General features: G+C 39.3%; 3 protein-coding genes across 5 annotated transcripts in view; 1 reads left to right on the top strand and 2 right to left on the bottom strand.

The window, feature by feature from the left end:
- Positions 1 to 10,588, bottom strand: part of ALKBH1 (alkB homolog 1, histone H2A dioxygenase) — a 30,120-nt gene extending 19,532 nt beyond the window's left edge. Inside the window, exons 1-3 of one of the 2 annotated variants that reach the window (XM_068541974.1) lie at positions 10,397 to 10,588; positions 8,033 to 8,141; positions 3,855 to 4,017 (exon numbers count right to left, since the gene is read on the bottom strand). In XM_068541974.1, the coding sequence (XP_068398075.1) occupies positions 3,855 to 4,017; positions 8,033 to 8,141; positions 10,397 to 10,588 (464 nt within the window). The remainder of the gene's footprint in view (positions 1 to 3,854; positions 4,018 to 8,032; positions 8,142 to 10,396) is intronic. The other variant, XM_068541979.1, reaches the window with a different exon arrangement.
- A 56-nt stretch (positions 10,589 to 10,644) lies between these two features.
- SLIRP (SRA stem-loop interacting RNA binding protein) lies at positions 10,645 to 19,417 on the top strand. 2 transcript variants are annotated; one of them, XM_068541965.1, is made up of 4 exons: positions 10,645 to 10,792; positions 15,613 to 15,671; positions 18,746 to 18,853; positions 19,305 to 19,417. In XM_068541965.1, the coding sequence occupies exons 1-4, from the start codon at positions 10,696 to 10,698 to the stop codon at positions 19,365 to 19,367; spliced, it is 327 nt and encodes a 108-aa protein (XP_068398066.1). In that variant the 5' UTR covers positions 10,645 to 10,695; the 3' UTR covers positions 19,368 to 19,417. The 2 variants fall into 2 exon arrangements, with proteins under 2 accessions (XP_068398066.1, XP_068398063.1); XM_068541962.1 differs by having other exon boundaries at positions 10,647 to 10,792; positions 15,595 to 15,671.
- Positions 19,418 to 27,276, bottom strand: part of SNW1 (SNW domain containing 1) — a 34,904-nt gene continuing 27,045 nt past the window's right edge. The window contains exons 10-14 of the mRNA XM_068541957.1: positions 26,504 to 26,645; positions 23,798 to 23,894; positions 20,688 to 20,805; positions 20,180 to 20,343; positions 19,418 to 20,101 (exon numbers count right to left, since the gene is read on the bottom strand). Coding sequence (XP_068398058.1) covers positions 19,903 to 20,101; positions 20,180 to 20,343; positions 20,688 to 20,805; positions 23,798 to 23,894; positions 26,504 to 26,645 — 720 coding nt within the window. The 3' untranslated portion in view covers positions 19,418 to 19,902. The remainder of the gene's footprint in view (positions 20,102 to 20,179; positions 20,344 to 20,687; positions 20,806 to 23,797; positions 23,895 to 26,503; positions 26,646 to 27,276) is intronic.

The following is a 27,276-nucleotide window of genomic DNA, read 5'->3' as shown; positions in this document are numbered from 1 at the left end:
TTCCAAGTGTGATGGGGCTGTAAACAAAGAATCTGACTGGCCTTTGTCCTTGGTTCTTTACAGCAAGGTTTTAAACCCTTGGAATTTCTGGGAGGGATAGGAGTATCTGTTATTCACTGTGGGCCCTAAGACCACACCTGAGTTTATGCTAAGAAGATGACTCAGGATGTGGGTTTGTTAAGCTAGAAAGACCAGTGTCAACTTAGAGGGTTTAGGCTTGAAGTGATATTAGCATGACCTACTCGATAGGTGGAGGGCTAAAGACTGAGTTCAAGCATGCGGCCAATGAGTCAATCAGTCATGTTCAAGTAGTGAAATTCCAATAAAAACTGTGAACACTAGGCCTTGGGAGAGCTTCCTGGGAGGGCTACATGCCCTGATTCCATGGGAAGAGGACATGGAAGCTCTGTATTCAGGACCCTCCCAGACATCACCCTACAGATCTCTTCATTGGATGGCCCTGATTTGTATCCTTTATAGTAAAATTTTAATCAGAAGTATATTGAGTTTTATGAGTTGTTCTAGTGAGTTAATGAACCTGAGGAGGTCATGGGAATTCCCCCGAATTTGTAACCAGTTGGTAAGAAGTGTGTACAGCCTGGGGCCCTCCCAAACTTGTAGGTGGTGTCTGAAGTGAGGGTAATTTGGTTAAGGACCACGCCCTTAACTTGTGATGTCTGTGCTGACTCTGGATGGTTTGCATTAGAATTGAACTGCAGTATTGCACATTAGAAACTATAAAAGAAATGACACGGTTTCTATACTCTGTAGAAAAGACTGAAGAGGCACAAGAGCAGACACAGGGAGACTGGTTAGGAGGCTACTGCAGTAAATGATGGTGGCTTAGACTACAGTGGTCGTGATGGAGATGCTGAGGAATGATTTTATTACAACTGTAGACCCTACTATATTTGCTGGAGGATTGGAGTTAGGATTTTTTAATGGCTGTGTAGTGGCTGCACTCTACTGCTGGGGTCTGTCATGCTTGATTTATCTGATCTCCTGCTGACAGACACTTGTTTCTCATTTTCCCCCCATTACAAACAATGCTGCAATAAAGATGCTTACACCTAACTATTGTACTCTTGTGCGAGAATCTCTAGCTACACTATCCACTGACAATAAACTTTGAACAAAACATAGAATTGAGGTGTCCTAATACTGTGAACAAACCATTTTTGCTAATATGTTCCAAATATTCCTTCATTTCCTACTTAAAAGTTTCTTCTTCCCTGACCACAGAAACCTAGAAAGTTAAAATCGAAAGGATTCTTAGAGGTCCTCTAGTTCAGTGGTTCTCAATGTGAATGTTATGGCAGATAATCAGAATCTCTAGGGAAATCTTTTTGAACCACAGACCCTCTCCCTTTCTGATATGCTCTGGGGCAGTGGGAGAACTGGCACGTACTGTCTAGGTGACTCTGACCGTGATTCAGCCACTTTGAATGGCTTATCCAGCCCAATCCCTTTGTTTCCCAGATAAGGAAATTGAAACACACATTCTATACAGTGACAGAAGGAGAACTAGTCCCTCATCGATTTTCAGTGCTGCCAGCAATGTCTGAGCATATCAATTTCTTCCAACCCTTGACAACAGAAGGTATGACCATAGCATTTTTCATTTTTGCTAATTTATTAGACCCAAAAAAAGGTATCTCACCATTGTTTACAGGATGATTTATTAAAGAGATTCATCTGAGCTATTTTAGAAGATGACAACTGGGATTTCTAGAGAGTCATTTGTCAGAAACAAAAAAATCAATTACTTGAAAACACAGGCTGGCTTAGTAACAAACTCTAAGCTCTCTGACTAATTTCACTCAGCCATGATCTTCCTTTACTTTGCTCTCAATTCTACAGAAGACATACTTGAGAACAGGATTTTCCTTACTGCTCTTGCCTATAACATAACCTACAGACCAAGAGTGTTTTAAAGGAAAACCAATGCACTTAATTTTCATTTTCCTTTCAACTTAAGAAAATCGTCTATTTCCCCGCTAGAATTAACATGACATAGTTTCTGAAAACTATACCATTAGAGCCACTTAAGTTCAAACAGACCACACAAAGCTGGTATAATGGTTTTAACAGGCTGTTCTAAGGATTTCTCACATATTATCTTGTTTAATCCTCACACTATTAAATGAGGAAAAAACTACTCTGAAGTACAGAAAGGTTAAGAAACTGCTTAAGTTAACAAAGCTAGTAAGTGGCAGAGCTGGGATTTGAACCCAGGCAATCTGACTCTAGAACTAGTACTTTACATCACTGAACTCTTTACAATCTGGCCCTAACCTACCTTTCCGGTGTCATCTCTTGCCAATTCTATTCATGACTTCCAGAAAGCATCTCCCATCATCTATCTTCAATCTAGCCACTTAAATGACCATACTCATAATCTTATAAACTCTATCCCTGTACCTGCCAAATTGTATTTAATTATGTTTACATGTCTCTGTCCTCGACTAACCTACAAACTGCTTGAAGGCAGGAACTGTGTCTTTTTGGTCTTGAATCTCTAACACACAAGCACAGTATCTGACACAGCAGAAACTCAACAGATATTTGTTGAATGAACACATGAATGTACATATTCTGTGCTCCTATCTCACAGAACAAGTTACTCTGTCTTTGCTCAGGCTGCTTTCTCTACCGACAACAGCCTTCTTGCTTTTCTGACTGGCAAACTCCTTATCATTTTTGAAGACTCATTTCAAATGGACAGAGAAAAAAAGAGGATAATGGGCCCAATTAAAAAATCATTTTTCCTTGACACCTCCTTCTTGCCTGGAAGAATTTCTTCCTCTGGCCCCCACTGCGTTTTCCTAAACACCTATCGTAGCAGTTTCTGAGCTCTATTATTTTATTCCTTTCGATACTGAGTTCCTGCTGTAGACTATGCACTCCTGAGTGCCGGGACAGTGTCCTGTTTATCTTTTTATCTCCAGTGCTTAGCATCACACCTGGTACATAACTGACCCTCAAAAAATATTTGTAGGGGCTTCCCTGGTGGCACGGTGGTTAAGAATCTGCCTGCCAATGCAAGGGACACAGGTTCAAGCCCTGGTCCGATAAGATCCCACATGACACAGAGCAACTAAGCCCGTGCACCACAACTACTGAGCCTGTGCTCTAGAGCCCGCGAGCCACAACCACTGAGCCCATGTGCCACAACTACTGAAGCCTGTGTGCCTGGAGCCTGTGCTCCGCAACAAAAGAAGCCACTGCAATGAGAAGCCCGCACGCCACAATGAAAAGAAGCCCCTGCTCGTGACAACTAAAGAAAGCCCGCGCGCAGCAACGAAGACCCAACGAAGACAAAAAATAACTAAATAAATACAAACAATAGTAAAATAAATAAAAATAAATAAATTTTAAAAATACATCTGTAGAATGAATGAAATGCTGAAACAACATTAAGGTACAAGGACTAGTTTCCGTGAACAACAGCTGACCTACCATAAAACAGGCAGTAACACTGACTTCATCTAGGAGAGTAGTGCTTTCAGTGTTACTTTCTTCAGGATACCGTAAGTCTCCAAAGGAACTCACTTTAGGTAGAAAAAAGGGCTGAAGCCAAATGAAAATGGATCATCTGATGATTAATGAGGATGAACTTGATATCTAAGATATGATAAGCAAATCTTTAAAGTGGACCTCAATTTAATATAACTGTCAAAGTGTCTGTCCAAATGTTCCTGGGGGAAAGAATATAACTGTGTTGTATTTGAGTGGAAATGAGGAAAAATAAATATGTTAGTTACTTTCACTGAACTATTATAGAGTAGTTCCTTCAAAGATCTGTGATGACGTGAGTTGAATACTAATGCTTTATTGTGACTGGTAAGACTTACCTTAGAAACTCTTTGCTCTGGTCCCACAAATCTTGGGTCTCTTCTTTAGTCATATGTTTGTCCAGGTTACATACATTAGGTTTCTGAGAATATAACTTAAGGCACTGCTTCACCCAGTGCCACTGGTAACCTGGGAGGAAGGGGTTTGGGATAAAAATAAATCCTATACAAAAGATGGATGAGAAAAAAAGAAGAGGAGGAAATCCTCCATCAGTTAATCAGATCATGTATTTTTGTTGACATCCTTATACCCATTACATTATTATTTATTCCGTGTCTCCTTTTGCTAATGCTTCCAGTGGCTTCCACACATAAGCGTATATTCTCATTTCTATTCTCTAATTTTAGAGGAAGAGGAGTTCCTTCAAGTTAATAAAAAAGCTGTTTTGATGATGAATGTTAGACATCTACCACTATGCAAATATCTCTAGTTGTTTTGGGTTACCCTCAAGAGAAACAAATATTACACAATTATCAATTGTGTTATTCCAAAGCAAACTTCAGAACTGAAACTGACAAGTCACCCCTCAAATTTCACCAGGTATCATTTAGAGAGGTGGAAACTGCTTCCTGAAGTTACTACTTTTGTGATATCTCAGTGTTGCCTTTTTTGTTTTCTAATATCTGGCTAATGATTTTTTTTTATATTACATCATCTGTTAAAATAATTGGTGTGAAAAAAAAAAATAATTGGTGTGATTTCTGCTTCCTTTGAACTTTGACTACTATAACAGGGAAGAAAGGTGGTATAGACATCTGCTCAGTATGCAAATACCTAACCATTTCTCCTCTGTAAAAGACGAATAACAATACTTAACTGGAATGCTACGCATGGTTAAAGATTCATTCATCGAACATTCAACAAATGTACACTATATGTACTTTCTTAAGAATTAGAGATAGGGCTTCCCTGGTGGCGCAGTGGTTGAGAATCTGCCTGCTAATGCAGGGGACACGGGTTCGAGCCCTGGTCTGGGAAGATCCCACATGCTGTGGAGCAGCTGGGCCCGTGAGCCACAATTACTGAGCCTGTGCGTCTGGAGCTTGTGCTCCGCAACTAGAGAGGCCGCGACAGTGAGAGGCCCGCGCACCGCGATGAAGAGTGGCCCCCGCTTGCCACAACTAGAGAAAGCCCTCACACAGAAACGAAGACCCAACACAGCCAAAAATAAATAAATAAATAAAAAAAAAAAAAAAAAAAAAAAGAATTAGAGATAAAGAGATGAAAAACTTTCTCCTAAGTTCCTGGAGATAGAACAGTAGAGACGGTTATACAGATAATGCCTTTAGAAGTCTGGCTGTGAAAGGAAACAAAGGCTGAGGAGTAGTCACAGAAGAATAAGGGGGGAGTTTATCGTTTTTAGGGTTTGGAAAGACCTAAGCATGCTTACATGAGCAAAGAGCCAGCAGAAAGGAACTGGTTGAAAACAGAAGAGAAGAAAGGAACACAGCAAGGTCTTGAAAGCTGGAAGGGGTAAAAGAAGGTGGGATTAAAGGGTGAAGGGAGTAGTTTTGAACAGAAGCAATCCCTTTTCCTCTAAAATTGGAGGACAGGAATGGACATTCACTTATAAGTTGGAGGCTACTTCTGCATGTCATGTGTTAGTCAAATTCTCCAAATAATTTAGGAATAACAGGACTGTCAATATTTTTAAAGAAAAAAAAAAAAGATATGAAAAAAATTTCCATTAACCTACTGCCTGCTATCACCACTATTTCACAAAATAAGAATATTATAATACCCACAAAGATATCACATCAAAGGAAGAATACTTCTGATCTAATTCAAGTTTGAACAGTGACAGGAAACTGAGTACTTTTATAGGCAGTCCATTCCAGACAACTGCTGTCTTCCTTTTATGGAGTTAAAATTTGCCTCTTTTTAATTTTTCATGCATTCGTCTCAGGTCCTGACACATACAGCAACCCCAAATCAGTTGTCAGTTCTTCTTGATAAATGCCTCTAACTCTGTAGCTAACATTTACTGAGCATTTACTATGTGCAAGGCAGTGACCTAAGTACTTTACCTGTACACCACATTTAATCCTAACCTTATGAAGTGGGTACTATCTTTAGACACATTTTACATATGAGGAAACTGAGGCCAAGAGAGATTAAGAAACCTGCCCAAGATCATACAGTAGGAAGTGATAGAGCCAGGACATGAAGCCATGTAATCTGGTGTCAGACCTTAATCACTAGTATGCATTGCTTCCCACCCCTTTCTGTGTACGACAAAATTTCAAATGTTTGATGCTGTCATGTTCCCACTCAGGTCTACTCTTCCCCAGGCTCAGCTTCTGGTCTTCAGACCCATCACCTTCCTGCTCACTCTTGTAAGGACAGCTTGTGGTATACTCAGGTTCCTTCAGAATAAGCAGGATCCGGAAGTAAACATAATCCTTCTGATAAAGTCAGAGTAAGAGGAGACTCCTTCCACATGTTCTGGACATTGTACTTCAATTAAATGCAGCTTACAATGGCAGGAAACATAACATAATGAGGTACCAACTCAAATGATGTGGCTTAAGTGTGAAGTCCTAGGAAACCTCAAATAGCAAGTACAATCATACCTCAGAGATACTGCAACTTTGGTTCTAGACCACGGCAATAAAGCAAATATTGCAAGTCACACCAATTTTTTGTTTCCCAGTGCACATAAAACTTATACTTACGCTCTACTGTACTCTATTGACTGTGCAATAGCATTATGTCTAAAAAAACAATGAACACACTTTAATTAAAAAATTTATTTTAATTATATAAAATAATGCTAAAAAATGCTAACCATCATGTGAGCCTTTACTGAGTTGTAACTTTTTTGCTGGTGGAGGGTTTGAAATATTACGAGAATTATCAAAATGTGACAGAGACACAAAGTGAGCAAATGCTGTTTGGAAAATGGCACCGACAGACTTGCTTAATGCAGCGTTGCCAAAAACCTTCAGTTTGTAAGAAAGAAAAACAAACAAACCAAAAACAGTATCTGTGAAGCACAATAAAATGAGGTATAATCCAATCTGGACAATAGAAAACCGAAGTGGGATTGATAACTCTGTAGTCTGAACAATCTGTTAAGGAAAGAAGGCACAGCAACAGAAACATGGCCATGAAAACAGGAGCAAGGCCTGAAAGGTAAAGGGCAGCATTCAAGAACAAAAGGTGCACAAAACACTACTGGTGATGTATGCTCCTCATTTACTCAAACTCAGGAAGAGCAATGCTTTCATATATAAAAGCCACCATTCAACTGTTTCCTTTGTGACTTCAGACACAAAACTGGTCTTTAGTTCTTTAATATAGAACTAAAGTGCACAAGGCCTTTTATAAAAGTTTTAAAGCTGTTACCCCTTCCAATGTTATCAACATATACTTCAGTGCTGATAATGTACTAATAACTGTAACACAGACCTGGCCCTTGCAACAACGAAAATTAATTTTTTTTAAAGGAATTTTTCTTGCTTTTGATCCATATTTGAAATCACAAGTGCAATGTTAACTTTATGTCTTCTAGAAACAGGATGCAAATATAAAATTGTTTGGCCAAATAAGGCATTTGCAAATTTTCTAAATCGTTCATGACAATTAATCTATCAACACAATGGTCCCATGAGCCTAGAAATAAGGTTAATAACATTACCCACCCTTCATCATTATCTTAATTTCTCTATCTGTAAAATGAACTACCTGATATCACTAAAATTCAAAATTCTAGATTATTTAGTCTTTTAGGACTTTTGATCTCATTAACTTTAATTCTCTTTTCAAAAATTCAGCCTTGATGAAAGCAACAATTTTTAAGTTGTTATGCCATTTGCGAATGTAGGGATTTTGTGACTTGAGTGAACATTATGAGTTACTCTATCAATTCGAAGTGCTTCTTTTGCCAGAGTAGATGTTCAGAGCTGTGGCAGGGAGCCCAAAGTCAGTGTCCTAATTTTTGATTTGTACCTGGTTTGTCACTTTCTGCACTATAAGGCAGGCATTACTGACTCCTGTTCTATCCTTTGGGAATGCCAAATAAATGGAAATCTTAGACATGGCAGAATTCAGGAGGGGTGTGGGAGTGGAATATTTGTGTGTTTAGTTTTCTTCTTTGTCTGTTTACTGGATTTTAACTCCTCCTCCAAAATTAGACAAATGATTCATTTTGCCTTCTGAGCTCAAGTGCACTCACCAGGATAACCTTGGAGTCCGTAGGCTCTCCACTTGCTTACCGGCTGAAGTCCAGCTCTGTATGCATCATGGTCACTGACTGAGGACACATTTAGGTGAGATTTGACCACCTGGCAGGAAGGAAACAGAAGTCAGTGGGCTAAAGCTATTTTACAGATTAACTGTGAGAATCTCAAACCTCTAAAGGCATTTCTGATATGGGGCAGTTAGGAGTCATAAGTTTGGGGTCCTAAACTTAGCTCTATCACTTACTTAATGCAAGACTTAGATAAGTCACTTAACTTCTTAGAACCTCAGTTTCCTCAGCTACGTACTAATAAACACAACAGAGCTATACAAAACTGAAGTAACGATGAGAAGCAGACTGACTTTGGCCTTTAAGACTATCTTTTCCTATGATACCACACCTTTGTGATTTCTTATAGGACTCTGAATTATGAAAGGTGTTTGGTATATGGAATACCTTAAGTCACAATGCTATTTACTTCAGTTAGGGCTAACAATAATGCTCCTGAGGAACTTGTACACAGATGGTGTTTAAACAGAGCTATGAGGAACACCAGGCTGGGGAGGGTGAGTGCTCAAACCACTCAGAAAAAATGGTTCAATAAAACACTGGGAATGCTGTTTGCTAAAAGTACAATATTTGCTCTCTTAGATGGAACTTCAAAATGAAACTTGTAATTTTTTGTCTTTGTTAATTACTTAAAAATTAAGCTTTTAAGGGGCCTATGAAGGTTTCTTTGCATTTAAGAGTATCTTATGGATGGCTCATTAAACTAGTTGAGAAATCCAATATTCAGTCACTAAAGTAACTAAGGATATTTTTAAAAAAAACAAACTATTCTTGTATTAATAATAAACTCAGGGTCTGGCTTGCCTTAGAATACCTCCAATGTTCTCTCCCCAAAAGATATGATGATCTCTTAATCTATTAACTTTGCCAAGAATGTAGATTTCCAGACAAACTACCAACAAGTGATTGCTGTATATCCACTCTCTATAATGAAATGGCTATCTGAAACTCTGAGAGTCCTGACCACCTAACTCTTTCAAGTACCCAGAGAACAGAATGTTTTTATTTCAAACATTTCATAATGATTTCTTAAATAGACCATACTTAATACTGCACTGTAATTCAGCAACACCCTCAAACTGGAAAGAAGTTTGTGGACCTAATCTATCATATTCTAAGCTGAATCAAACCTCTCAGCCTTTTAAAGTTTTTCTGCTTCCTCCCTTGTCAGACCGTTAGCCATCACTTTCTCCTCCGCTCTCACCTGATGTCTTATTAATGGCAACTTTCTTCTTCTCTAATTTGCTACTTTCAATCTGTTCTGAGCTGGAGAATGAAATACTACCCATGTTTTTATGTACTCAATAGATAGTGCATTTACTGTGTACTCACTGTTTTAGGTACTATGCCAGATACAATGTCCCCTTCTCAGGTGGCTTCCATTTTAAAATTATGTAAGTATTACGGTAAAATATGTGAAAAAGGAGTTGAACGAAAGTCTGAGGGGTTCTCCCATGAGCCAAGTACACTATTTCTGGACTTTCTGTATGTTATTTTGACAACTCTAAGACCATCTCTGCTAACAAATGAAGTTTCTAAGAAGCTGAGTTCTAGACAAATATGATGTCACTATAGCATTCCAATTTTATTGAGCTCTATCACTAAGCTTGAAAAGAATGCCTCATCCAGCCACCTGTGGACAACACCAATGGCAAATCAGGGATTTATCTTCAGTGTTAAAGCGACTGAAAAGAAAACATACGTTATAGTTGTGATTCTCCCTGTGTCCCCTCCCCCTCCCCCCGTGTTTTCTTCAATTTCCACGAGGAATAATGCAGAAATAAGGTAGAAATAATGTATAGTGCTTGGATTCAGTTGCCCTTTACTTTCAACCTGGAGGGATTATCTCAGAATCTTTCAATGCCCTCTTTCTAAAAGTCCCAGGGAAGACAGGGCCTTTCATGGACAACGGCTTCTGGGAACACTCGGGTAACTGGTTTCTTCAAGTTGTAGAGCGCTACCCTAACGTCTGCGAACACGGTTTAGGGGTTTTCACACAAATCTAGGTGCAAATTCGAATGGACAGTTAATGGAAGGAATAAACACCAATTCCCAGGCATTTTTTGACCGAGGCCGCAGCCAGGAATAGCTGCGTGGAGAAACGGTCAACAGAGCCCTCCATCGCCAAAGTGTGACACTTTGTGGGCAGTTCAACTGTGCACCCATGGAAGGCGGGGGTCGCTCAATAACCATCAGCCTGTAAGCGAAAAGAGGTTAGGAGAACACTGAAACCTCTCCAAAAAGCGAGGCGTGGCGACGGAGAGGCGCGCGCCGCCCCTCTCTCCGTACCTTGTGGGCACCAGGCCCCGTGCCGCGGGCTGCGTGGGCTACCGAGAAGTCGATGACCCCTCTCAGGTCTACGGTCCCGGGGCGGCTCTGCCGGTAGAAGCGGAAAAGCTTCCGAAAGGCGTCCTCCCCAGGCTCCGCCGCCAGCGTCGCCACAGGCCCCACGGCCGCCGCCATCTTCCCCATCTCCCCCATCTCGCCGCCCGGCCTCCTTTGACCCGGAAGCTGATTTCCGTGCTCCGGATCAGGCAGGCTCTTCCGGGGTCGTGCCCTCAGGTCACTGGAGGTCCCTCATTCTGAAGATGACGGCTTCGGCAGCGAGGGCCGCAATGGCACTGCGTACGAATATCCGCCGGCCCGTTGCGTTTGTCAGAAAAATTCCGTGGACCGCGGCCTCGAGTGAGTTGGAGATGTAGTAGGGGCGGAAGTTTTAGGTCCAAGCAATGCTGAAAAACCTTGCTTTCTGCGGAGCACTTAAATCAGCGTGGTGGTTGGATTAAGGCGGCTGAGTATGCTCCTGAGCAAGCCAGTGAGTAGAAAGAAATTTTGTTTGCAATTAGCCGTTTAGGGATGCCCCTTGAGCTTTGGGGGCACGTATTCACGGTCTCTGGCCTTTCGGAGTTTAAAGGTTTAATTACTTGGAAATTTCAGACGAAGGATTTAGAAGGAGTTATTTTGACTGCAGGGTGGAGGATGGATTCAAAGTGGCAAGAAGTAGTTTCAGTGATTTAGCTCAAAGGTGAGGATTTCAGGGTAGTGGTAGAAGGAAGAGTCAGATTCACTTATGTTAACCAAACAAAATCGACAGATGGCTTGAATGGGGGAAGAGTACGGATGGGGGAAAGGGTGGAATGACTCTCAGGTTTTTAGCGTTGGTGAATTTCGTGATTAGAATGTAGGAGAAGCAGATCGAAAGAAGATAAGGAGTAAAGTTTAAATGTGTTTAGTTTGAAAAACCTGTGAGGTCTCCGTTAGTTGGACAGAGGACGATGTGTATCGATGGAGAAATGCACTCTGAAACCGTACTCCTTGGGTTAGAATTCCAGCTTGGCCATTTGGTAGTTGTGTAACCTGACTAACGGAAGTAACTGGGGAAAAGGGCTCACTACCGTGCCTCAGTTTCATCATCTATAAAATGGAGTCAGTAATAACTTCCTCCTAGGATTGTTGATTGGATTAAATGAATTTATATGTAAACTGCTTAGACTTGTGCTCAATACAGAGTAAGTACTCAATAAATGATAGTTGTTTTCATGATTACAAAAATTGAAGCTCATGGGAGAGGCCTAGGCTGGAGATACAGGGCTGGGAGTAATCAGTACTGAAATCTCTCACCAACATTGATTTTTGTCAGCTGCAGTTTTGAGTTAAGGTTTTTACATATGCTTACAAAAATTTAAAAATCCATGGTCACTTTTGCAGATATTCATGTATCAGGTCAGCTCCCTTAAACAAGGAATGGAATGAGTGTAGGTAGTAGAATGGGAAATAGATCAGTTTGTGCCCCACCTTCTCAGACCACACCCAGCAGAATGTCTTGCTTAGGCCCTGTGAAACTGGAAAGGCCGAGGGGTTTCTGCAAGCATCTTGCAGATGCGTTTCCAGACCATAATGGACTTGCTCAAGATCCTCAAAGACTGTATAAAATACGACTTTGACTACAGTCTCTCTCAGTTCATTCATTCAGCAAATGTTTAAGGAGTATCTGTTATGTGGTAGGCATTGTTCTTGGTGCTTGCAGCTGTTTTTCCATAACAGTTGTAGGTAATTTGGGAAAAGGGTTACTTTCTAGAGCTAGTTTGTTTTGGAAGTGAATGTTTTCTAGAACTTTTAATACCTGGTTTAAAACAGTTTTGTTTATCCTCCAGTAATATGTTCTGTGTGAGAGCCTGATCTTGCCAACTGGTTTGATCAACTATTAGAGCACTTCAGAAGTTTAGCCCCTGTGGCTGGTTGAAGGATTACTGGACATTTATTTATTCATTCAGCAAATATTGCCCTGTTGTTTATCAATCACTGTGGACATAGTGGACTCAACACTTGGCAAGCTTATGGTATAGTGGTGGGGGTGAGGAGACTTACAAACAACAAATATAGGCAGTTTTTGAACCAGTGAGGTTTAGATGAACTAGGGTGGTGAAACAGGTAACATGAAATGTAAATCAGTGAAAGTACAAGCACTGTAGTACAGAAGAGAAAGCGATCCTGTAGTTTTGGGTTTTTTTTTCAAATTTAATGTGTGATTTTTAATAGATCCTGTGTTGAGGGGGTAAATTTTAAAAACACATTTAGGAAACAATTTGGAAATTTAAAATATATACTGGTGTTACCAAGTCCAAGCTTGTGCTCCTCACTGCACGACAGGCCAGTAAATTGAGAGCTGAGTTGTTGGGTGGGGCAAAGAATAGCAGCTTTATTCGGAAAGCCAACAGACCAAGAAGATGGTGGACTAGTGTTCCAAAGAAACACCTTCCCTGAGTTAAAATTCAGGCTTCTTTTATACTGAAAGGGAAGCGGGTAAAGACCTGATTCCAGCCAGACTCCGGAGGGGATGTGTTAATTTCTTCTTTGGTACAGCCATTCACAGGTGGGCCTGGTCAGGACATTTCCTATAAGCTAAACAAAGGTATTTTAGCTTAACACTCATTACCAGGGAGGCAGGGTTCCCAGAGATGGGCCATTATGTATAATTTAAGCTTTATAGGCAACATCCCTTTAGTGATTAACTTGTAATAGAATACAAAAGTTCTTCTCTATTACACTGGGAGTTAGATGAAATTAGGAAATTATCATTGACTTGTAAGTGTGATAATGATATTGTGGCTATAAATTATGTCTTTATTCCTAGGACAGGAGTGCTGAAGTATTGAGAGACGTAATGGGACTGATGTGTGTATCTTACTTAAAAATGTTTTTGAAAAACTACATATATATGCATGCATATACATATGTGTATATGACAGAATGTTAAGAATGACTGAGTTTAGATTGTGGGTGGTTTTGTGCATCTCTGCTTGCAGCCAGTATGTGTAGATGTCACTACCTAATTCAGGAAGCAATTTTTTGAAGACTCCTCACTGTTTAACTGTTACACCTCAGGAAGGAGGATCTATGTTCATTTTGTGGGGTCTCTCCTCTGGCCATGCCCAATGATCACATCAACCTCCAGAGAACGGTTCAGCTTCCTATCTATGCTTCCCAGAGCTGTTAATTTGTTCTTGGTAGAGATGGACAAATTAATGTATTGTTTCTTCTTTTACTTCCTGTTCTTAGAGAACGAATTTAGTTAAGTGACTTTTTGTCCTATATTGAGGTTAACATCTAGTTTCTCGATGGATCCACTGGTGTGTTGCAACGTAGTATTGTGGGTCATCACCTTTACTACTCCCAACTTTAGCACAACTACTCACACACTACACACTCACATCCCTGAAGGTCTGTGTATGCCTCAGTTTGACTCTACTAGGTGAACAATGCTTATTTTGAACTATTCTGCCTGCTGCTGCCTGCTAGCTAAAAGGTCTTCAGTATTTTCAGTGTTTCAGTATTTTAAGGTTAGGCTGCTGATTTGCATCGACAACAGAAAACAGTAGTTAGGAGAAGGAGCAGCTGATAGGCTCAGCGAGAGTTGCAGGCCAGTAAAGGCTGTTTCACAGGGGCAAGGGAAGGGTCTCTTCACAGCACAAGTCGGGCTGATGCAGTGAGGCTGCTCGGTAACCTCCTGGGAAACCAGGGGCAGTGGGCACACACCTGAAGGCTGCAGGCAGTTTGGGCAGAGTGAGGAGAAGCACGAACGTTCAGCTTCGGGGCCAAAAGGAAACCGGGAACCCTGCTGCCATCTGCACAGCCATCTGGTCAGGGACACACGGTACCCACTTATCCAAGTCTGGGTGGGGAGCCACGCGGCGGGGAGGAGGCCAGCGGCGGCCAGGTGGGATCCGGTAAGGATTCAGCAGAAGCTCTGGGGGAGGCAGGCTCCAAAGGTGTGCAGCAAGCCCTGAAGCTGCCGGCGCCCTCCGTGTCCCCCTCAACGAGATACACCTGGGCGCGCAGCCAGAGCACTGGAGACATTGGGGAAGCTGTGAGGCCTCAGCTGCATGCATACGGCCAAGTTTGCTGGACACCTTCGAGTCTCCAGGCCTGGTGAACTACACTGGGGGTGAACCACTGCTGCGCGGTTAAATTTGAGCCTGGGCTCCTGCAAACCTGTGAGTTCTGGTTTGCAGCTGCAGGCTGTTCAGGAAAAAGTAGCACCCACACTTCCTCGTCCCAGTCTCGCGCTTCACGCTCTTCCTGGGCGCCGAGAGCATCATGACGTACCGATCCCGCACCCACCCGGCCCTGCACAGCTTCTGCAGCAGGTGCGGGGTGCAGAGTTTCCACATGTTAGTCTCTCACCCCCGAGTTTACGTCGTCACCCCGCACTTCCTGGAGGCGGGCACGCTGATCATGTAGTTTTTGATCTTTAAAATAATCTACTATTCATCTTTGAGGCCTCACAGGGCTAGTATGTTGTCTTGTTTTGCAGTAGGAGCCCAATAAAATCTGTGAATGTTTTTGGCCTGGATCTTGAAGGATAGATACAATTTAGGCAAAAGGAGATTGGATTACTGACATGTTAAAGGGAAAGAACAGCAGGCAAAGACAGGAATCCACGGGACAGATACACAGATTTTCATTTGTTGTACTAGAAAGTAACTATGGGCATGCAATGGGAAGTAAGGCAGGAAGGATAGGTAGGGTCGACTCAACAAATTTTATTAAGAGTAACAACGATTTAACCTAATGTAAACTGTAAATTATGAAAGGCAAGTAAATTGAGATTTTATTTGGAAATCTCTAATATAGCTAACAACATGCTGTACTGTAATTGTTTTTCTGTCTTCTGTGTAATCTTCTCAGGGATTATAATCCATGCGTTTATTAGCACAGTACCTGGTGTGGTGAAGACACTCAGTATTTGCTGGGGATGAAGATTACAGTCAACTCAGCAATTTATCTGTCCATGTTCCCACCCCATCACCTCCCCAAATCTAGTACATTACAATTTTATAATCAATACCATAGCTGTTTCCTAGATCTTAAGGCTTCAAGGGAATACAAAGTAACTCCTGTTCACAAGAAGTTTGGGAGCTCTAGGAGCCCTTTTGGTTTCTGTATCAATCTAGGATGGAGGATACAAAATTAACAACTCTTAATAGTTTTCTCTTCTTATACAGGTGAACTGAGAGAACACTTTTCACAGTTTGGCCATGTACGAAAGTGCACTGTTCCTTTTGTGAGTATTTTTTAAAAAAGTAGTAATGTTATCCTGTAAGTCTTGATTTTTTTGTGTGAAAGCATTATCAGTTTATAGAATTTGTAATGAAGTGAAGCTGTTCAGTCTTTGTTGATTAAATTATGGGTGATAGTGGTTTAAAAAAATAAATCTTATCCTAGGTATTTGAGGTATTTGTGTTAGTTTTTTATTGTTGCATAAAATTATCACAAAGTTAATGGCTCAAAACAACACACATACATTATCTCACAGTTTGTACAGATCAGGAGTCCAGGCATAGCTTTGCTGGGTCCTCTGTTCAGAGTTTCACGTAGCTGCAATCCAGGTGTCAGCTGGAGCTGCAGTCTCATCAGAGGCTCAACTGGGAAAGATTGATTTCCAAGCTCCCTTAGGTTGTTGGTAGAATTAGTCTTTCAGCTGTAGGACTGGGGTGTCTGCTATCTTGCTGGCTTTCAGCTGGAGGCTGCTCTTAGCTCCTAGGAACTGCCTGCAGTTCCTTGTTACCCAGCTTCTCTCCCATGTGACAGCTTGCTTCAAAGTCAGCAAGGCAGTTTCTCTGGTCTAGTCCCAACATGGCAGCTTGCTTCAAAGTCAGCAAGGGAGTTTCTCTGGTCTGGTAAGACAGTTTTATAATGTAGTCTTTGGAGTGACACCCCATCATCCTTACTATATAACCTGATCAAGGGAGCAATAGCCCATCACTTTTGCTATATTCTTATGGTTAGAAGCGTGTCGTAGGCCTTGCCCACATTCAAGGGGAGAGATTATACAGGGTCAACATGGTGGGACACATGGAGATCTTGGGGCTGTTTTGGAATTTTGTCTATTACAGTGTTGTAATAAGGACTTCAGAGAGTAGAGGATAATTTTATCATAAAACTAACTGGTGGAGAATATTTTAACCTTCATCCTCATTGAGTTGAGTGCTTTTTGTGTGTGCTTATATTTGTTACATTTTCATTGCCTCCTCATGAGGGTTTAGAAACCAATCTATAGGGAATTCCCTGGTGGTCCAGTGGTAAGGACTCTGTGCTCTCACTGTGGAGGGCGTGGGTTCAATCCCTGGTGGGGGAACTAAGATCCCACAAGCCTTGGGGTGTGGCATAAATAAGTAAATAAGTTAAAAAAAAAATGTAATGGAGTCCTTGAATTCCAAAAAAAAGTCTTAAAAAAAAAGAAATCAATCTACAGATTTGTTGTTGTACTTTATCCTGGGCTATATTTTTCTGTGGACTTTCTAGATTACTGTTTTTTGGGGTGTGTGACATGAGTACACAGAGAGTTTACACATGCTTCACTAAAACTGCTTTTTTCCTCATGGCACTGAAAAGGCTGTGGTAAAGTATCAACTTAAAGCAACTTAAATTCTTAACGCTTGGTTTAATGTTACTTGGCTTCCAAAGATCTAACAGATTATGCATATCCAGTGCTAGTAAAGATGTAGGGAAACTGGTACTGCAATTGTTGAGAAGTTAACTGATACCTTCACTGAAGGGTAATTTGGCAAAATCTATTAACAGTAAGAATTTGCCTTTGCTTTGATCTAGCAGTTCCATTTCTAGGAGTTTATTTTACAGAAATGTGAGGTCAAGAATGTTCAAAACAGCATTGTTTAATAATATCGTAATTGGAAAGAACCTAAGTGTTCATCAGTGGGGTTGGTTAAATAGATACTAATTCATTGATACAATGGGATTTATAGTTGATTAAAAAAATGAGACGTGTATTACAGACATGAAAATCTATAAGCATAAAAAATAGTTTTAAAAGTGTATGAAATTTGTATTTTTTGAAGAGCATTTAAAAAAAAGTTTCTTGGGAATTCCCTGGTGGTCCAGTGGTTAGGACTCTGTGCTTCTACTGCAGGGGGCAAGGGTTCGATCCCTAGTGGGGGAACCAAGATCCCTCATGCCACCGGCCAAAAAATAAATAAATAAAAATATTAAAAAATAAAAAAAGTTTCTCCAAAAGGTAACATTTTTCTTGGTTGCCATTTCCCTGTTAAAAGAATTTAGGACCTGGAGTTAACAGATTTTAGATTTAAACATGAGAAGGTTTTGATTCTTGGGAAAATTAAGTAATGTGTAACAGGAAGAAAATTTGTTTCTAGTAACAAGTTCATTGTACTCAAGTTAGAAATCCAGGTTCCAATTTTAGATACATAGTATCTAAATTTTAGCACAAAAATGTTAATGCCTTTACAAATGGAAATGGCCCAGTGGAGTAGAGTGCTTTAGAAATCATCATGAGGTAAGGAGTGAATCACTGGGACATTAACAGAAACTTTTCCTGTGTTCTAGGTTAATACTTATAAACTTACCTTCCAGGTATATGGGGGCAATTTCCAAGAATGTGTTTTTGGGGGCAGAGCACAACATAACTTTGTAACAAGACTGATGATGTACATTGAGTGAATAGACATCTTGGCATTTTTTACATAGAAGGGCTGGAGGGCTGGGCAGGGTACATCTAAGCACACTAGAATCTCTGATGTATAAGACATATAGAATCTGATGTATAGGTTGAATGATAAGCACTCTGTCTTTTGCACAAGGGAAGTAGCAGAACTGCTTAAATTAACCAGAAGTCTAGAACTAGGTAAATAAAGGTAACTTTTTTTTCCTTTTTCATTAGGAGCATGTGATGATTAATGGTGGTAGTTGTGATGAGGGTGGTTAGTCTCAGAAATTACTAGAAATGCACCTAGGTTTTAAGGGTTAATTTTCTAGTTTCTAAAAGTGAAGAAGTTAGAAACAGGAAGAGTACTTCTTTATGTGATCAAAATTTCGCTTGACTATTGCTGTTAATGGTTTATATCTAGAATGACACAGAAAGCTCTTTACTCATATTTTATTTCTCCAGTGGCAGTAGAAAAGCAGAGAGTGTTATGATTAACAGAGATTAAGCTTTGGGTAAATAGGAGAGTATTTGTATGAAAGCAGGGTTTTTGATATTTATTAAAATGTCTTTTACTCCATTTTGGCAGATGAAAAAGTTGGTAGTTTGATTTGGAACTCCTGGAAACTTTCTCAAGTTCATGATTATTAATCTCTTCCTAAATTTTGAATTTTTAGGACAAAGAGACTGGCTTTCACAGAGGTATGGGTTGGATTCAATTTTCTTCAGAAGAAGAACTTCACAATGCACTACAACAGGAAAATCATGTTATTGATGGAGTAAAGGTAAATCTTTTTCTATATCATGTCATGAGCTTTCTGTATATCAGTTAAATAGGTCAGAAGTGTGAAATGACAGGGACTTTGGAAGATTTGTAACTTAATGTTTATTAAAGAATGGTGGTGGTGGGAGAGTGCCCAGTTCTAAAAGGTCTGGAAAGGGAAGTACAAGAAGACACTTTAATGGTTAGCAAGGTATATGCAACACAGAACAGTGGAAACAGCAGGGAGACCCTGGTTGAAATCCTGGCTTTTCTACTTACTATGTGACCTTGGGCCAGACTGATTTACAATTTTTAATTGAAGTTCAGAGAGTCTTAAGTACAAGGAACAAATAACATACTTTGACTTCCTGGTGCTGACTCCCTAATAAAACAACAGTTTTCAGTTTTAATGTTTTTGCAGACATTGCCTTTCCTTACAGTGCTTATGTGATTTTCTTTTTTTTTTCCCCCAGCTCCATGTTCAAGCTCAAAAACCCAAAGCTTTGCAAGGGGACCAAACATCTGATGAAGAGTAAGATTTTTGAGACCATCACTGCCTATTAAATAAAGTAAACAAAACTGGAAATTTTGTCTAAATGTTTTTATTGGAAACAGATAGCTGCACCAAGCAAGAGCTTACTTTCCCCACTCCAAATTAAAATAGAGCACAACAGGGGCAAACATAATTTGGCAGGACAGTTCCAATATGCGAACATCCTTCTTTCTACGCACTGTGGTTGGGGTAACTTTATAAGCAGTCATTCTTAGACAAAATATTAACCCCAAAGTACTAATGTCACTCGAAAGGAAGTGGCCTTAATTTCATGTGTGGGGTAGTATGTTCTATAAATGCCAAAAGGTGGGAGAAGCACAAACACAACCCACTCTAAAAAAACTAAATAATTCAAAGTAGACTTTTTCCATCCCCCCCCCTTTCTCCTATAATAAAAAGTAGTGCTGGGCTCTGACACCCAGATTTAGTTTTTATCCTGGCCATTTACAAAGTGTTCCCCCATATGACTTGCATCATTAGGGTTATGAATAACAGTTCATTCACTCTGCAGAAAGTATCTACTCCTTTCTCCTCTTCTTGCCTTCATGCTCATGTTCCTTGGGGCGGCTGCTATCTGAGGGTCTTTTAGAGCCACCGTGCTGTTTGGCTTCTTCCAAAAATTTGTCCAAACCAAAAGGATCCTCCTCAAACTGAACTGGTCCTTCTCGGCCTCTTTGTCTACGGTCTGAACCAGAAAACTCCTTATCGGGAACAAATCTAGGGAAAAAGAGAAACAACCATGAACTACTTTGTTTTCACTGGTGCAGACATAAACTAAACTGTCTGCCTTGGTACCTGTTAGTCTTTATTCTGGCTTCTAGGTCATCACCATACATGTCCTTGTCCAGATTTTTACTGGGCCTGTAAATATTCTGGGCCATATCTTTACCACCTCTCCAGGCTTGATCATAAACATTGTAAATTTCATCTTCTCCACCTGCAAAACCACTGTCCATACCCTGTGGAAAAATAGAGGATGTTAAAAATGTACATGTTATTATTTATTAAAAGTTGAATCTGATTACATTCTTGTGAAGAGTAAAAACCCTTGCTCATTTATAGCTCACATTTTCAACAATCTGAACTGCAAATAAAAAGGTCATTAAAGAATGGTCACAAAGTCCATTAACTTTTGTTCATACCACCTTTGGGTTCTCAGATTAAATATGGTATTCATTAACAACTGACTGCTTTGGCGTAGTGGTCTTTAAAATTGGAGGATACTAGTATGTTAATTTCCTTTTCCCTGAGGATTGGTATTCACATCAACACTTAATATATGCTATTTCTAGACTCTTTGTACCTTGGATTGGTTGAAGAGCCTTTGGTCATACTGAACGTCATTGGAAGTCCGAGGATTGGGCACACCAAGAGCAATGACTTCACTGATATCTCGATTTTCATTTCTCTGCAGTTTCGACCTGTTTTGAAATACCATGCCACAAACTGAAAATTCTTCACAAACAAGTTGAATGTCCACTTAAATACAACCGATATCAGAAGCAGAGTAAATATGTACATTCACACCTTGTGAATATATATATTCCTTGATAATGCATAACGAGGATGGCAGCTCTTAAAGCATTTCAGATACATGATTATAAGAGATAGGGTTTTACAGTTAAGCCTTCCTGATAGCAGAAAAGAACTGCTAAGAGACTCTTTTTTTTTTCTTTGAGATAAAATTGGTGTATAACATTTTATAAGTTTCAGGACTACGACATAATTCGGCATCTGGACGCCTACACAGAGTGACCATCACCAGAAGTCTAGATACTGTCCATCACCATACACCTGACCTTCAGCCACTTTACCAATCCCTCAATCCCCTTCCCCTCTGGTAACCACCAATCTGTTTTCTGTATCTATGAGTTTGATTTTGTTTTGTTTGGTCATTTTGTTCTGTTTTTGTAGACTTCACATGAGTGAAATCACACAGTATTTTTCTTTCTCTGACTTGTCTCACTTGGCATAATACCAAGGTTCATCCATGTTGTCACAAATGGCAGGATTTCATTTTTATGCCTGAGTTGTATTCTAGTGTACACACACATGCCCCAGATCATCTTTATCCATTCATCTGTTGCTGGGCACTTAGGTTGCTTCCATATCTTGGCTATTGTAAATAATGCTGCAGTGAACACAGGGATGCGTATTCTGTTTTGAATTCGTGTTTTTGTATTCTTCAGATAAATGCCCAGAAGTGGAATAGCTGGATCATATGGTAGTTCTATTCTTAATTTTTTGAGGAATCTCCATAGTGTTTTCCATACTGACTGCACCAATTTATATTCCCACAAACAGTGCATGAGGGTTCTCTTTTCTCCACATCCTCTCCAATGCTTGCTATTTCTTGTCTTTATGCTAAGAGCCATTCTAACAGGTGTGTGGTTTTAATTTGCATTTCCCTAATAATTAGTGATGTTATCTTTTCATGTGCCTGTTGACCATCTGCATGTCTTCTTTGCAAAAATGTCTATCCAGATCCTCTGCCAATTTAATTGGGTTTTTTTGTTGTTGAGTTGTATGAGTTCTTTATATATTCTAGATATTAATCCTTTGTTGGATATATGATTTGCAAGTATCTTCTCCCATTCAGTAGGTTGCCTTTTCGTTTTGATGATGGTTTCCTTCACCTTGCAGAAGTTTTTAGTTTAATATAGTCCCATTTATTTATTTTTCCTTTTGTTTCCTTTGCCTTTGGAGTCAGATTCACAAAAAACATTGCTAAGACCAATGTCAAAGAGCTTATTACTACCAGTGTGTTCTTCTAGGAATTTTATGGTTTAAGGTCTTACATTCAAATCCTTAATTCATTTTGAGTTAATTTTTGTGCATGGTGTAAGACAGTGGTCTAGTTTCATTCTTTTGCCTGTAGCTGTCCAGTTTTTCCAATACCATTTACTGAAGACTGTCCTTTCTCAAAAGAATCATTCTTGATATGGAAGTCTTTAATACAAGCAGTCACCTTGTAATGCATGCTAAGATATGAAACTGTTATGGTCTATATCTGCTATTATTATAAAGGGTTAGGGGGAGTAGATGCAAATTAGATGTATCACACGAATCATTTTCAATAAGCTTGAATCAGTTCTTTTACCTAACCACATTTAGTAAGTTTATCCTATTAGAATTCTGAGGTAAACATGTCAATGACTGGATTACTCAGTATGATTTTTGACATTCAGATTAACTTAATTCCCTTGCTGTTTCAGTATATATGCAATCTACATCGCAGTGATACCATGGTAACCTCATCACTTATTTTACTAGAGGCTCAGGTCTTAAAATGATTTCTATAGACAATCTGATTTTCATACAATCACAAGTTTAAAGCTTTTCTATGTTATCAATTCTCATAGTCACTTTACTGGTTTTAAGGGCTCAATTTATCCAGAGCCATTTTGATTTTTACAGCTTAGGAATTTCAGACTAAGAGTGTTATTAACTGTGCACTTTGATACTCTGTTCCTCTCTCCTACACTGTACATTTAAACACAACTCTAAATTCAGATTTTCTGCTTCTCCATGACTTCACTTATTCAGGGAGATGAAATATGTCATTAAACAACAAAGAACACCACCAGCAGGAACCTGTTTAAGATACGACTTGACAAAATAGATTGTATCAGCTAAGAGGAGGATGAGAGCATGGAAAACTGCTTATTTGGAAAGAAAATGTTTTACATTTGCATTTAACCCTTACTCAGAATTCCACCTCTGTATTACAGCATTTCTTCAACTTTTCAGCAATTTCAGTCCTCGGCCTTTAGTGAACCACAAACTTCACTAATCCCTACTTTATTCCCAGTCTCCATACATGTATTTCCTTTGTTCTTTACAAGTCTGTACTTATTAAGAGCGCTCTGTCAATTTTCCTAAGTAATTTCAAATGACAGCTCTATCTTTCTGAATTTTAAGTGAAACTGCTCATGAAAAGAGGCTGACTTTCACTTCTTACAAAACCTGCTCTTCTTCCCCACTGTACTTGGTACAGTACTCTGCACGTGAAAGGATCTCAATAAAGGTACAGAAGCTTATTTCCTGTCTAGAGGAATAGGCACATGATAAATTTGTCTCACCATTTGAAACAGGAAAGGAACAGACCAGAACAGGCATATCCACGACTTTCTATTCACAAACATGATCTCAATTCCCTTTTCTATATCCCTATCATTCTCAATTCTAGCTGACTCTACAAGGTAATGGAAGAAAAGATAACTTCCATGGATAGTTAGTTCTTCTGCTAAGACAGAGTAAGCAGTTAAGTACAAGAAAATAAGTGCTGATTTATTAAGTTATCAACCTGAAGAGGAAAGAGAAGCAAACTGGTCTTAGTGCACTAAACCTCCTCTCTAAAAGGTTCACAGAGGCCACTCTTCATAATTCGTGTTTATCTCAAATAGTACCTACCTCTTATCTGGAGCGGCCCTGGAAAGATTCCGGTCGTGCTGTCTCTCTTTTCGCCTGTCATGCCGGATTTCATCCCTCTCACGTGCCTCCCCATCCTCTGTGTGGACACAGTTGAAAATTACTTTATCACTATATTACCCATTAATATTTTGAACAAGAGAATATTCTTTAACCTTAGACAGAAAAATCCATGAATTTCTTTGTACTCACATTCAGCCCTTCTAACCTTACTTGCAATTAATTTAAATCCAATGGTATTGGTTTAATTTTTGAATGTGAATTCCAGAATCATGAATGCAGCTAAAGTGTTTAGGCATAAAGTGTACTGATATCTTTATGAAACACATCAAAGTAGTATGGTGGATTGACAGATGGAGAGAGAGCTGGGTAGGTATGTGATAAAGCAAATTTAGCAATGCTAATTGTTTTTAAATAAATGTTAACTGTAGAATCTAGGTGGTGGAGATATGGGTGTTCATTGTACAATTCTTTCAACTTTTCTATGTGTTTTAAAATTTTCATAATAAAATGTCAGGAAAAAGAATTATGCAAAGTTTATCCTTATATTTTCAAAGACTGACTTCGAATAAAGAACCTTTTGCTCATGGTACACTGGGGCTGGCTACACCCTGATCTGTATCTATTGTGTTTATGTCTATCTTCATTTTCTCTGCCCTCTCCAGGCTGAAGGGATATAGTGTAGATATAGAAGGAATACAGTGTACAGCATGAGCTTTGGAGCCAGACTGGATTCAAATCCTGTTTCTACAACAGATTAGCAATGGGAAATTGTGCCGATGACTTAACCCCTCTGAGCCTTCGTCTCCTCCTCTGTAAAACAGTGATAATAATAGAACCACTGCATAGGGAATAATAGAACCACTGCATAGGGTTGCTGTAGGGATTACATAAGGTAATATATGTAAAGTGCTCAGAGCTGTGCCTGCCATGATAAACACTCAATAAGCGTTAGCTTTTATTAATATTTGGCAAGATATTTTTAAAATTTTTAACTAATTTCTCAAGAACCATTCTGTTTTTTTTTTGTTTTTGTTTTTTAATCAGTTTAGAGAACTTAGATACAGGGAAGTTTTTACTCTGAATTACCTTTAGTGGCTAGGTTACAACAGGTAGGTTTTTATATCTTGCCTCATTAAGACACTTATGTATGATTCAAGGAAGTGGATTACTACTTATAACCTTAGTTACTTCGCTATAGTTGAACTCTAGAGTCCTATAACCAATTGCCTGCTTGACACCTCCATTTTAAACTTAACATGTCCACAACTAAACTCTTAATCTTTCCCTCCCAAATCTCTTCCCCCTGCAGTCTTCTCAATATTAGTAAATGGCAACTCAATCCTTCTCAAATATTTAGATCAATAGTTCTAGAGTCATCCTTGACTCCCTTTCTGTCATTCGTCTACCAAATCCATAAGCAAATTTTGTCAGCTCTACTTCCAAAATACATCCAGTATCTGACCATGTTTTCACTACCTCTCATTATTATCTCTCATCTGGATTATTGCAATAGCTTTCCAAACGGTTTCCCTGCTTCTCCAAATGACCATTCCACAGCCTTGTAACATATGCAAGATCAAGTCACTCTGCTCAAAACTCTTCAAATGCTTCCCTTGTTACTTGAAGTAAAAGTTATGTTCTTACAACGACTAAAAGGCATACATGATCTGGCCACTTTGCCCTAACTACTCTGACACCTCATCTCCTACTGCTTAGCTTTCTCAGTCTAATCCACCCATACTGGCCTCCTGCTTTTCCTTGAACACACCAGTTATACTCCCAACTCAGGGCTTTTGCACTTGCTGTTCCTTCTATCTGGGATGCTCTTCCCTCAGATATCCACATGGCTCACTTCCTTACTTCCTTCAAGTGTTTATGCTAATGTTACTATCTCAGAAGTGAGGCCTATTCCGACCGCTCCCTCCTTCTGGCACTTTTATACTCCTTCTCTGTTTTATTTTTCTCCATAGCTACTATCACCTTCTAATATACTACATGACTAACTTTTTTGGGTCTGTCTACATTCACTAAAATGCTCACTGCTATACCCCTACCTGTCTAGTAGAAAACTCTGTGTCTAGAAGAGAGCCTTGCACACAGTAGGTGCTCAATATGAACTGAATGAATAATTACACTAGGATTTATTAATGAAAGAAAAACCACGCTCATAATTTTCTTGAATTAGAATTAGTCTTCTCATTCTAACTGCATTAATATACCAATGTAGACCACTAGATAAAGCCAGAGAGAAAATACTGGCAGATTTAATGATCAAAGGCCGACAAGATAGAAAAACTCTGGATTAGTTTACCATGTGGGAGAGATGAATTATTCAGTTGGAGATCAGATTTCTCTTTCTAAGTTTCAAGAAAACTAAAATAAGAGAAAATTAAGCCTATCATTTGAGTAATATGTGATTTTTAAAAGTATACTGCTCAGAACTTTAAAAACTTCTGGTGCTCTTGCATATTAGAGGCCCACATTTAAATACATTCTTTATTTTCTACTGCTTCAGCTTCATAAGGCAGAAATTACTGCTTCACTTCTACATTATTTCTGAAATATCTATATTTTCTTTATATGTATGTACTGCTTCTGTATGCAATAAAAAACAATAGAGATTTTCTAAAATGAGATAGATATTACTCACAATGCAAATTCAGTTTAGTAATGAGTATGTCATACCTTTTTCCACATGGGTTTTAATCCCAGCTCTTCTCTCCCTGGCTTTCTGGGCCATTTCTCTAAGTTTCTCTTCATGTTTCTCCTTTTCTTTTTGAGCCATCTTTCTCTCTACTTGAGCACGCATTTCCACAGCTTCACGAGCCTGTTAGTAAAGTCAGATGTTAAATAAGACACTAACGGGGATAAAGAATTACAGCTGTCATGTAACTCTCTGACTAAACTCTGGCTTGAAAGAACAGTTATAAAGAATTCACATTTGTTATTGCTGATTAAAACAAAGATTCTTGTCTATAAAAAGATAACTTGCCTAGACGACATTGCAAATTTAGCTTTTTCACTCAGAGAAATGTTTTAGTGGTTGAAACTATAGTGACCCCAATCAATCTTGTAAGTCAGTATTTCACTAGTGTTTTCTCAGAAACAATCTACAAAATAAAATTAAACAAGAGTCCAGTAAAGCAATTTTCAATATCAATAACAGGAACTGGTTATATTCTCAAAATCAATCAGACCAAATCAAGATAAAGCCTTAGCAGAAAGCAGAAGCAAGAAGAATTACAATTCTGCAGCCTGTGGAACAAAAACCACATTCACAGGAAGACAGACAAGACGAAAAGACAGAGGGCTATGTACCAGATGAAGGAACAAGATAAAACCCCAGAGAAACAACTAAAGGAAGTGGAGATAGGCAACCTTCCAGAAAAAGAATTCAGAATAATGATAGTGAAGATGATCCAGGACCTCGGAAAAAGAATGGAGGCAAAGATTGAGAA

This window comes from Eschrichtius robustus, chromosome 1 (genome assembly GCF_028021215.1).
Source record: "Eschrichtius robustus isolate mEscRob2 chromosome 1, mEscRob2.pri, whole genome shotgun sequence".
Lineage (NCBI taxonomy): Eukaryota > Metazoa > Chordata > Mammalia > Artiodactyla > Eschrichtiidae > Eschrichtius > Eschrichtius robustus.
The sequence above is the reverse complement of the archived record's forward strand: the minus strand, read 5'-3'. Positions and strand labels throughout refer to the sequence as shown.